Source organism: Mauremys mutica, chromosome 7 (genome assembly GCF_020497125.1).
Source record: "Mauremys mutica isolate MM-2020 ecotype Southern chromosome 7, ASM2049712v1, whole genome shotgun sequence".
Taxonomy (NCBI): Eukaryota; Metazoa; Chordata; order Testudines; family Geoemydidae; genus Mauremys; species Mauremys mutica.
This window is the reverse complement of record NC_059078.1, coordinates 47,542,956-47,554,639: the sequence shown is the minus strand read 5'-3', so window position 1 is coordinate 47,554,639 and position 11,684 is coordinate 47,542,956. Positions and strand designations below refer to the sequence as shown.

The following is an 11,684-nucleotide window of genomic DNA, read 5'->3' as shown; positions in this document are numbered from 1 at the left end:
AGGAGAGCACTCAGGGCGTGATTCCCGTGTAAGGATCTTCAGCCCCTACCTGAGGCAGCTGTTCGACGGTCTTCACTGCCCTTCGGCTTTCCAGTGGTCCGGATAGCAAAAATCCGCCCATCGCTGGTGCGGATGTACGTCCCTGAAACAGACAGGGAGGAAGCAACGGGTCAGACACAGGAACAGCTCCATGCCCAGCTGCTGGCTGCCTGCCTCAGGGAAAGGCTGCAGAACTGGCAGGCAGGCAGGGAGAGAAAAGGGCAGCAGAGAGGACACACCAGCCTCTAATCCCCAAACACTTGATCTCTCGCTCCACATCCGTGAGCACTGCCATGGGGCAATGCTGGTGTCACAGTGCTGTGCCTGTGTCAGAGGCCTACAGGTCCATTACAGACAGGCCAGACACACCCAAACTGTGGCCAGCTGAGGGCGGTGCTGGCAACATGCCAGGGGCCTGCAGCCCACACGCCATTTACCTAAAACAGAGCAGATTGTAAAACCAGGATGCAGCAGCTCCTAGGCCTGCACCTTGTCTAGCGACAAGGGCAGCCACAGACTGTGTTCTTGAACACTCTCAGGGCTGGAGTGCCCCTGCACTCAGGTGCACACTGGTTCTCTCCTTTAGAGCCTGTCTCCAGTCTGTCCCTGAAAAATCCCTCCCTCTGCTTCCCTCTGCCCCAGAGTTACACACACACACACGTGGCTCTCCGCTGAATCGCTGCAGGACCCGAATCCCCTTCCCGTGCTCCCTTTTCTCCCCTAGGAGAGTCAAACACATTTTCAGGTCATCATCTCTGCCAGTGGCAATGACTCTGGTTCCACTTTCCCTTATGCATTGATGTTGGTGTATTTCAATGGCACTCAACTAGGCTCTGTTCAAATAACTGAAACATACGGTCCCTGTCGCGAGGGCCCCAACCAATCAGCCCTCCAGTGTTACAGCACTGCGAACAGGCCAAGCCCTGCCCCATCTCTGAGAAACAATGCCTGGCCAGCTGCTCCACCGTTGTTGGGAGAAGGCTTGTGGAAAGAGCTAGAGCTTGCAATACTCTCGAAAGGTGACAAGACGGATTCCACTGGAAGGGAGAATGCGCTGCCACATCTCCTTACAGTCTGACCTGGGACTCTGTTAGTTGCAACGGTCTAGTAGGTCGAGAGCTATTCATCCCCAAAACATGATAGGAGATTGTGTGTCAACATAATGAGATGGGCAACCCTGGAGCTTGAAATTGCTTCCATCCTCTTCAGAAGGGAAGGATGGCAGACCATTCCCCCCTTGGGCACTGGCGGGAAATTCCAGTATCAGTGGTCTGGTCCCCTTCATCTCCCCGTCATAGTTAAACCCACAACTAAGGCCTCTGTTTTTTCTGACTCTTCAAGCTTTGAAGAAGCCTGTTTAGTAAATGCATCTTGCCAGCAGAGCACTGGAAACAGGAATCTGGGGGGATTCTAGTGTATCAGGGCCAGGAGATTAGCAGTTACTTCTTCCCCAAGACAGGGATTTACCTTTAGTCCCCCGAATTATGTGGATGCTCTCACCAGCACTGATTCTCGCCTGCACATCGGTGGATGTGTTTGTGCCTGGAATCACAATATCTGGTGGAGAAAGCCAGCATTTGAGAAGTTACATTATGGGCTCAAGAAGTGTGGGAGAGATCCAGGGCTAAATTCCCTCACCACCCAGCTAGCTTCCTCAATAAATTCTGCTACAGATTAGATCAGGCTTTAATTATGAGTAACACAGAAGGCATAGGAGGCAGAAGTGGAATCCCTTGGGACTGAGAGCCCAAGAAGGAGTGGGGCTCAGGGGAAATGAAAGGCAAGTTGCCCCAGTACACAAGCCCCATCAATTAGAACATAAAAAGTAGGACTGGGCAGAGCACTGGAAGGGGTACCACAGTGCAGCACGTCTAGCTTTTGAAATATGTTTGGCCTGCAAACTGCAAAGGGATCAGGGGGCCCCAATCAGTATTTTGGGGCAGATTCACTGCCCTGTTTTACGTCCTTTGCACACCTGTGGTGCAAAACCTGCTGCTGGGGATTCTGCAGGTATGGGGGAATCCATAACAGGCAGAGCTGGCATAGCTGGCTCCTATGTCTCCCTCCCTGGTAGGCAAAGGTTAGAGAGGGGTAGGGAAAGGGATTGGCTGGAGCCCACTGCACTCTGGCTGTCCCCAGCTGGTGTATGGTCCCCTAGCCACTGTTGCCAGCTGGTGCAAGATAGCACTGCTCTAACCTATGCTGGGGCCAGGACAGAGAATCAGAGTCAGGCACTAGAACAGCCAGAGTTACTCTCTCCCCTCCGTTCCTTGCCATGAGGCAGGGGAGGTGTTGAGCAGCTGCAGTAGAGAAGGGACAGCTGCCAGCCAAGCTTCTGCAGGGGAAGCAGCACTCCTCTTGCCTCCGGTCTGCACTAATGGATCTGATTCCAGCACTTCCGTTTAAAAACCACGGCACATGCTTCAAGGGACACATTTCAGTTCATAATCAGACACTTTTCTTCTTGACACAATCCCCCTCAAGGGGCTTAGCCGGCTCCTTAGGCCACAGATGAGACACCATGGCTGTCTGGGACACTGTTCTATCCCCGAAGGATGGACTGCCTGTCTTCCATCTCTGGATCCCAGGACTCTGTCTCAACCAGCTGTGTTCCCAGGGGGTCTTGGTTCCAAAGAAACGACTGACCTGTTGTGGTGACAATCTTCTGAACAAGGACACCAGCTCGCTGCAGATAGTTGATGGGGAAGTTGACAGCAGGGTTGGAACCAGATGCCGAACCCACGCCACTCAACGGGACATGCCGAGGCATCATAGGAATGGGGGTGGACTGAACAGGTCGGACACTTGCCACTGGCTTGTCCTCACCCTTGAAGACTGGTCGCCTAATGGGAAGAGGGAAAAGGAAAGTATCAAACTGAGTTATGTTCTTTTAGAGGGAGAGTCCCAATTGTATTTGGTTCCACCATTCTCAGCCGTTCACATGGGCAATCGTGAGGCTCTGCACAGAGGAAATTGCTCCTGGAGGCAGAAACACCCAAAATGCAAAGCCCTGAAACTCTTTGGTTCTGCTCCCGGTTCTGGAGAGAGGCAGTAGGAATCTCACTGTTCCAGGATCGCTGAGAGAGAATGAAATCACTACATGGCAGGGAGTTTGATCTCTGAGTTAAAGCACAGGACTGGCAGTCAGGACTCCCAGCCTCTATTCCTGACTGTCACTGACCTTGGGCAAGTCACTTCACCTCAGTGTCCCCATCTGTAAACTGGGGGGCTTTCTTGCCGACGGCAGAGACATGCGGAGTGAAGGCAGATGATGGACACAGTGACTCTGGATATTAGCCAGAAAGGTTGGGGGTGGGGGGCAGGTCTTGACACTCTCACTACCTGTCTGGGCATAGTACCATACTGAGAGATGCAGAATCCATTCTCAGCCACAGCCATTGCAATCAGTGACACTCCCCTCCCACACCACTGAGAAAGGCTGCAAGTGTCCCCAAGTCTGCAAAGGGAGCCTTCCTCCCTAGTCAGCTGTTTTCCCCACCTTCCTTGCTTCATTCCCCTTCTTCATGGATGCATATTTATAGCTGGCAGGGGAAGGAGAGGGGGTATCACCCAGCCTCAGTATTCCCATTTCCTAGGAGCCAAGTGAGAATGCCCAGGGTAACAGGTTAGTCTTCATCTACCCCAGCTGTTTTTCCTGCCTTTCCTCTCGATTGAAGTCCTCAGCAGAACATGGAAAGAAATAAGCACCCACCAATTCCTTTGACTGAAGGCAGGGATGCTTGTTAGGCTCTGGTCACTGGCTGGGTAATACTGTGCATAGGACGGACGGGTGTAGGGAATGGATGCTCGCTTCTCTTCCTCATAGCTCTTCTTTGCTGCCTTCTTCTCTGCCTTGGTCAGCTTGTGCTCCTTCCGGTCAATCAGCAGCGACTCATGCTGGAAAGGCTCCTATGGTCACAGCACAAACATACTTAGACACCAACATACCACAAGAGGGCAGTAGACGAACCCAAATGACAGCAATCCCTCCCTGTCTCCCAGGTAGGATAACATGGCAATTGGCAGGTTCTGGGCAGTATTCTGGGTGGGCTCTTGAGGAAGGAGTTCGAAACTAGTGCAATAGGCACATATGGTTACTTCTTGTAAAGAACGTGTGCACGAACTCCACAATGATATCACCATAGAACACTCCCAGGAACATGCTTATTCGCAATACCCACAACACATGCAATATGACAGCATATAAATGGAGCAATTCTACTACTGCACTAAATGCCCCATAGCAGGCTTTCCTTTTAACCATGAATCTCTGTATAGAGACAGACAGGCAGACACAGTCCTTCATTTCTCCTCTCTTCAAACAGCCCTCACCAAACTACCCCAAATTGTGTTCTTCCTAGATGCCCTACCTACTCCTGAGGGCATTCTGCGGCAAAAAATTAAAAATTCTGTGCACAATATTTTATAATTCTGCAAAATTCTGCAGATTTTATTTGTCAAAGAAATGTGGAAGCTCCAGCACCCACTGGCTGCACAGAAGTGGTAGATCACTCTGCAGCTCCACCCGGGGGACAGACTCAGCGGTGAGGCTGCACCCAACCCTGACAGAGCACAAAGACTGGGCCTGCCCCAGAAACACCCCAGTGCCCTACCCCTCTGTGCGAGGTGCACCTAGATGTGGGCAGGCAGGCTCAGCCTGGCAGAATCCAAGTGTGGAGGGGCTTAGTGTGGGAGGATCCAGGCGTGGATTGAGAGGGTTCTGTGTGGGGCCATCTGGGTGTGGAAGGTTCAGTGGGGGATCCAGATGCGCAGGGGATCTGGATCTATAGAAGCTTGTTGGGGAGTTCTGGATGCAAAGGTAATGGAATGATGCAGTGAGGTCCAGGTGAAGGTGGTTGGGGCTCAGTGGGTGGGGCCTGGGAAGGTTTGGGTGTGGGAGAGATAGAGCTCGGCAGAGGGGGTGTGTGGGGGGGGGTCTCAATGTGGGAGGCAGATGCTGGGGGAGTGGGGCACAGTGGGCTGGCGATCCAGGTGCAGCTGGTTGGGGCACAGTGGGGTGGGGACCTGGGTGCGGGTGGCTCATTAGGTTGGCCCAGCAGCAGGGGGCTCCTCAGGGGGGTTTGAGTGTGGGTGGAGAGGCTCAGCGGGAAGGTCTGGGTATGAGGGTGTCTGGATACATGGCAGTTGGGTGGATGGGGGAGCAGCTCCCTATACAGTGATCCCTCCACCTGCAGCTGAGGAGCGATGGGTGCAGAAAGCGGTCGGGGGAGGGAGGGGAGTTTGCAGAGATTCCTGCAGCTGGGGAGAAATCTGGGGGAGGGTCTGACCCAGCCCCGGATGCTATGCAGGGGAAGAGGAAGTCCTATGCGCTTCAGCTCAGCCGGGACTAGCAGCTGAGCCACCAGTCAGGTCTTCCCCAGTCCCGCCTCCTGCCCCATAGTGATTTACCTCTCTGCCAGCTGCCCTGGGCACCCAAAAAAGACGGTTACTCACCGTTTTAACTGTTGTTCTTCGAGATGAGTTGCTCCTATCCATTCCAGTTAGGTGTGCGCGCCGCGCGTGCACGGCTCTTCGGAAGATTTTTACCCTAGCAACTCCGGCGGGCCGGCTGGGCGCCCCCTGGAGTGGCGCCGCTATAGCGCTAGATATATACCCCAGCCAGCCCGTCCGCTCCTCAGTTCCTTCTTGCCGGCTACTCCGACAGTGGGGAAGGAGAGCGGGTCTGGAATGGATAGGAGCAACACATCTCGAAGAACAACAGTTACAACGGTGAGTAACCGTCTTTTCTTCTTCGAGTGATTGCTCCTATGCATTCCAGTTAGGTGACTCCCAAGCCTTACCTAGGCGGTGGGGTTGGAGTGAGACGTGGCAGAGTGTAAGACTGCTAAGCCGAAGGCTGCATCATCTCGAGATTGTTGCACCAATGCGTAGTGGGAAGCGAAGGTGTGGACGGAAGACCAGGTGGCCGCTCTGCAGATGTCCTGTATGGGGACATGGGCCAGGAAGGCGGCAGACGAGGCTTGCGCTCTCGTAGAGTGAGCGGTGAGGCGGCTAGCCAGCACTCGAGCAAGCTCGTAGCATGTCCGGATACATGAAGTTACCCAGGAGGAAATCCTTTGAGAGGAGACCGGCTTGCCTTTCATGCGATCAGCAACCGCTACGAACAGTTGGGGCGAACGTCGGAAGGGTTTCGTTCGCTGTATGTAAAATGCGAGGGCCCTGCGGACATCGAGGGTGTGAAGCTGTTGTTCACGACTTGAGGCATGCGGCTTCGGGAAAAAGACCGGGAGAAAAATGTCCTGGTTCAAATGGAAGGCCGACACCACCTTAGGGAGGAAGGCCGGGTGTGGCCGAAGCTGCACCTTGTCTCCATGGAAGATGGTATACGGCGGACCAGCCGTTAGGGCACAAAGCTTGGAAACTCGTCTCACTGAAGTTATAGCGACGAGAAAAGCCGTTTTCCATGATAGATAGAGCAGGGAACATGTGGCCAAGGGCTCGAAGGGGGCTCCCATGAGCCTGGCTAGAACTAGGTTCAGATCCCAGGACAGGGCCAGGCATCGTACTGGCGGGAACAAGCGATCTAGGCCCTTAAGGAAGCGGGAAACCATCGGATCGGAAAAGATGGACCGGTGACCTACGGCCGGCCGAAAGGCGGAAATGGCCGCTAGGTGTACTTTCAAAGACGAGACCGCGAGACCTTGCTCCTTAAGGGACCAGAGGTAGTCCAGGATCGTTGGAATAGGGACAATGAACGGATTAAGGCCTCTCTGATCGCACCAGAGTGCGAAACGCTTCCATTTCGCGAGCTAGGTTGAGCGAGTGGAAGGCTTCCTGCTTTCCATCAGGACTTGCTGCACCGCTGCCGAACAGTCACGCTCCGCGTGGGTCAACCACGCAGGTACCAAGCTGTAAGATGGAGGGACTGTAGGTCCGGGTGGTGGAGCCTGCCAAAGTCCTGCGTTATCAGGTCCGGCCATAACGGTAGGGGAATGGGATCCCGTATGGAGAGCTCGAGCAGCAGAGTGTACCAGTGCTGCCTCGGCCAGGCCGGAGCGACGAGTATGAGGCGGGCCCTGTCCCTCCGAAGCTTGAGTAGCACCCGATGTACGAGTGGGAACGGAGGGAAGGCATATAGGAGGCGATCCGTCCAGGAGCAGAGGAATGCGTCCGACAGGGAGCCTCGGGAGCGACCCTGGTAAGAACAGAACTGGTGGCATTTTCTGTTCTCTTTGGAGGCAAACAGGTCTATCTGGGGAAACCCCACCTTCGGAAAATTGTGTGCACCACATTTGGACGAAGGGACCACTCGTGGGAGAGGAACGACCTGCTGAGACGGTCGGCCAGCGTGTTCTGCACTCCTGGAAGAAAGGACGCTACCAGGTGAATCGAGTGGGTTATGCAGAAGTCCCACAGGAGCATCGCTTCTGTGCAAAGCAGGGAGGAGCGGGCCCCGCCCTGCTTGTTGACATAAAACATCGCCGTCGTGTTGTCCGTGAACACCGCCACACAGCGCCCTTGAAGATGGGCGTGGAAGGTTTGACACGCGAGGCGGATCGCCCGCAGCTCCCTGACATTGATATGTAGGGAGAGCTCTCGGGGCGACCAGAGACCCTGGGTGTGTAGGTCGCCGAGGTGTGCCCCCCACCCCAACTCCAAGGCATCCATGGTCAGGGTGACGGACGGGCGAGGAGGGCGGAATGGGACTCCGGCACACATGACCTTTGGGTCCAGCCACCAGTTGAGTGAAGCGAGGGTCGGTTTCGTGACTGTGACTACCATGTCTATGGGGTCGCGGTGCGGCCGGTACACCGACGCAAGCCAAGTTTGAAACGGGCGAAGGCGCAGCCTCGCGTACGTAGTCACGAACGTGCAAGATGCCATGTGGCCCAGGAGGCGGAGGCAGGACTGCACCGTTGTTGTGGGAAAGGATTGTAGGTCCCGGACGAAGGAGACCATCGCCTGGTGCCGAGGTCGAGGGAGGCAGGCCCTGGCTAAATTGGAATCCAGGACCGCTCCGATAAATTCCACTCTCTGTGATGGAGCTAAAGTGGACTTCTCAGTGTTTATCAGAAGGCCTAGGCGCTGAAACAGGGCTAGGATCTCTGCCATTTGACTTACTATCAGTTGGCGGGTTTGGCCCGCGGACCAGCCTGTTGTCGAGATACGGGTACACGTGCATGCGACGACGGCGGAGGGCTGCGGCAACCACTGCCATGCACTTGGTGAAGACCCTCGGCGCGGTGGAAAGGCCGAAGGGCAGCACCGCAAACTGGTAGTGCACGTTGTTGACTACGAACCGCAGGTAGCGTCGATGGGGAGGGTAAATCGCGATATGGAAGTACGCGTCCTTCATATCGAGGGCGGCAAACCAGTCTCCCGGATCCAGGGAGGGAATGATGGTCCCCAGGGTTACCATGCGAAACTTGAGCTTGAGCAGGTATCTGTTGAGCTCTCGGAGGTCTAGTATAGGTCGGAGACCTCCCTTCACCTTGGGGATTAGGAAATATCGGGAATAAAATCCCCTGCCTCGCATGTCGTTCGGCACCTCCTCTATGGCACCCAAACTCAGCAGAGTCTCGACCTCTTTCAAGAGGAATTGCTCGTGAGAGGGGTCCCTGAAGAGGGGTGGGGAGGGTGGGTGGGAGGGAGGGAGCGAAACAAATTGAAGGCGGTAACCAGACTCTACCGTGCGCAGAACCCAGTTGTCCGTTGTTATCTGGGACCACGCCGGGAGGAAGTGGGAAAGACGGTTGAAAAATAACGGGGAAGGATCCGGTGAAGAGACTGATGGGCCGTCCTCGGGCATCCCATCAAAACGCCTGCTTAGGCCCTTGAGGGGCTTTGGAGGGCACCTGGGACTGGTTACGCCGGTTGCCCGATGGTCTACGGCGGTTCAGCCTGCCTCTGCGCCCATTATCAGGCCGTGACCTGGCCTGATTAAATGGCCGGTACGGCTGCTGCCGGAAGGACCTCCGCTGGGTAGCCGGTGTGTGCATACCCAGGGTGCAGATGGCGATTCGACCATCTTTGAGGGTCTGAACCCTCAAGTCCGTCTTCTCTGAGAAGAGGCACTTAGTGTCGAAAGGGAGGTCTTGCAGAGTATACTGGACCTCGGGCGGCAAGGTGGAGGCCTGCAGCCAGGAAATTCTCCGCATGGTGACTCCCGAGGCCAGGGTTCTGGCTCCTGAGTCTGCTGAGTCCAGAGAGGCCTGGAGGGAGGACCGGGAGGCTTTCTTGCCCTCCTCAAGAAGGGCCGAGAACTCCGGTCGGGAGGCTGCTGGGATCAGCTCCGTAAATTTAGAGAGGGACACCAAAGTGTCATAGGTGTAGCGACCAAGGAGAGCCAGCTGATTTGCAATCCGTAGCTGGAGGCCACCGGCCGAATAGATCTTCCGGCCCAACAGATCCATTCTCCGTGCGTCTTTGGATTTTGGCGCTGGAGCGGGTTGCCCATGTCACTCCCGGTCATTCACGGACTGTACTACGAGGGAGTCCGGAGTTGGGTGCGTGTAAAGATACTCGTACCCGCTGGGGGGAACCGAGTATTTCCGTTCCACCCCTCGAGCGGTGGGAGGGATGGACGCCGGCGACTGCCAGATCGTAGTGGCATTCTTTTGGATCGTCCTGATAAAGGGCAGGGCCACCCGCAGCGGGGCCTCAGCTCCAAGCACCCTGGTCACCGGGTCCTCGTCTTCAACGACTTCTTCGACCGGGAGGGCAATGGCGTGTGCCACCCGTCGAAGCAGGTCCTGGTGGGCCCGCAGGTCAATCAGTGGGGGGTCTGATGTCGATGCCCCTGCCACCGCCTCATCCGGTGAGGAAGACGATTATAGGCCCTGGCCCATGACTTCTGGAGGTGGTTCGTCCATGGGGTGGGAAGCCTCCGCGTCTTCGGGATGCTCTGCCGCTACAGGAGGCGGTGGAGCCTCAACCGGCGGTGATGGAGGAGGCCTGTTGACCGTGGCTTCCGGCACCCTGTGGTCGGAGGCCCTGGGTCCCTGAGGGAAGGGGACCCCTTGAGCCTCGTGATAGGCCCAGGGGGTCCAGAAGCCCCACTGCTGCGGTCCGTGGTCTTGCCCTTGGGGGTCGGCCCGGAGATCCCCACCGCTGCCCGCTTGAGAGGCGACCGAAGGTTGGCGAGAAGGCCATGGGGGGGGCAGAGGCGTTCAGGGACTGCGCCGTCGATGCCGCCGGTCTGTCCCTGGACGGTGCCGGGGATCGGTGCCGGTCGTCGCAGTGCCGGGAGCGAGAGCGGGACCATTGACCGTGCAGGTGCCGGGAGGTCGACCGCGATCTCGACCGACGTCGGCGGGAGCGGCTTCGCGATGAGCGGTGCCGAGAGCGGTACCGGGATCCGGACCTTCCTCGGTACCGATGGTCGGGAGACCGGGACCAGGATCGTCTCCGGGAGTGCAACCGGTACCGCGATGTGGAGCAGTACCGGGACTGCGACCGGCGCCGAGATGGAGAACGGTACCGGGAACGTGACCGGTGCCGGGACCTGGATCTGCGAGAAGGCGACCGTCTCCGTGATCGGGATCGGGACCGGGACCTGGAACGCCTTCTATCCCGTCTGTCAGGGGAAGGTGGCCTCATGATGGCCGGCTTGCCCACCGACTGCACAGCCCGCACCGGCGGTGCCGGGGGCCGGAGGCACGGTGCCTCTGTGAGCTCTATGAGCTCTCTCGCCGTCGAGAAAGTCTCGGGCGTTGACGGGAGAGGCAACTCGACCACGGTTTGCACCGGGGAGCAGGGCGGTACCGGACTCGACGGCTCTTGTGGCGCCGGAGTCGACGGTACTGTGCACGGTCTGTGCACCACCACAGCTGGTGCCGGAGGTGCCGACGGTGGCCGGGTGAGCGGTCCCGGTGCAGGAGGCTTGGTGGCCGTCTGCGCCGTCTTTCACTTCCTCGCCGGAGAAAGGGACCGGTGCCGGGGCGCCAGTGCCGGCTGTACCTTTTTAAGAGTCTCGGTACCGGACCGGCTCGGGATCGCTGGTGCGCTTCGCACTGAGGAGGACTGTTGAGCCGCTGGGGTCGGCACCGTAGGGCTAAGTGCCGATTCCATTAAGAGCTGCTTTAGCCTAAAGTCTCTCTCTTTTTTAGTCCGCGGCTTAAATGACTTGCAAATCGGCCACTTATCTGCTCGATGGGACTCTCTGAGGCAGCGCAGGCAGGAGTCGTGAGGGTCACCGATCGGCATGTGCCGCTGGCAAGCCGAACAGGGCTTGAACCCCGGTGCCTTGGGCATGAGCCCGCACCGTTTCGGGAAAAAGAGGGGCTAGCCCCCCTTAATTCCCCTTAATACACTAACTAACTAACTAACTTATTTAACTATTTTAACTAACTATAAACACTTATACAATAGAACCAGAGATACGCTAGGGATGTGGAGGTCAAAGGAGCACTCCACTGTTCCAACGGCCGTCACGGGCGGGAAGAAGGAACTGAGGAGCGGACGGGCCGGCTGGGGTATATATCTAGCGCTATAGCGGCGCCACTCCAGGGGGCACCCAGCCGGCCCGCCGGAGTTGCTAGGGTAAAAATCTTCCGAAGAGCCATGCACGCACGGCGCGCACACCTAACTGGAATGCATAGGAGCAATCATTCAAAGAAGAACATACTGCTGGGGAAGGTCACATGACTGCTCTTGTGGCTTCCCTTTACTTCCCCATCAGAAAG

The 11,684-nt window shown here is 56.7% G+C and overlaps 1 protein-coding gene across 4 annotated transcripts in view; it reads right to left on the bottom strand.

The window, feature by feature from the left end:
* Window positions 1-11,684, bottom strand: part of RAD54L2 (RAD54 like 2) — a 106,724-nt gene that overhangs the window by 7,113 nt on the left and 87,927 nt on the right. For 3 of the 4 annotated variants that reach the window (XM_045023887.1, XM_045023890.1, XM_045023889.1), the window contains exons 18-21: window positions 3,752-3,948; window positions 2,686-2,882; window positions 1,507-1,596; window positions 50-142 (exon numbers count right to left, since the gene is read on the bottom strand). In XM_045023887.1, coding sequence (XP_044879822.1) covers window positions 50-142; window positions 1,507-1,596; window positions 2,686-2,882; window positions 3,752-3,948 — 577 coding nt within the window. The remainder of the gene's footprint in view (window positions 1-49; window positions 143-1,506; window positions 1,597-2,685; window positions 2,883-3,751; window positions 3,949-11,684) is intronic. The other variant, XM_045023891.1, reaches the window with a different exon arrangement.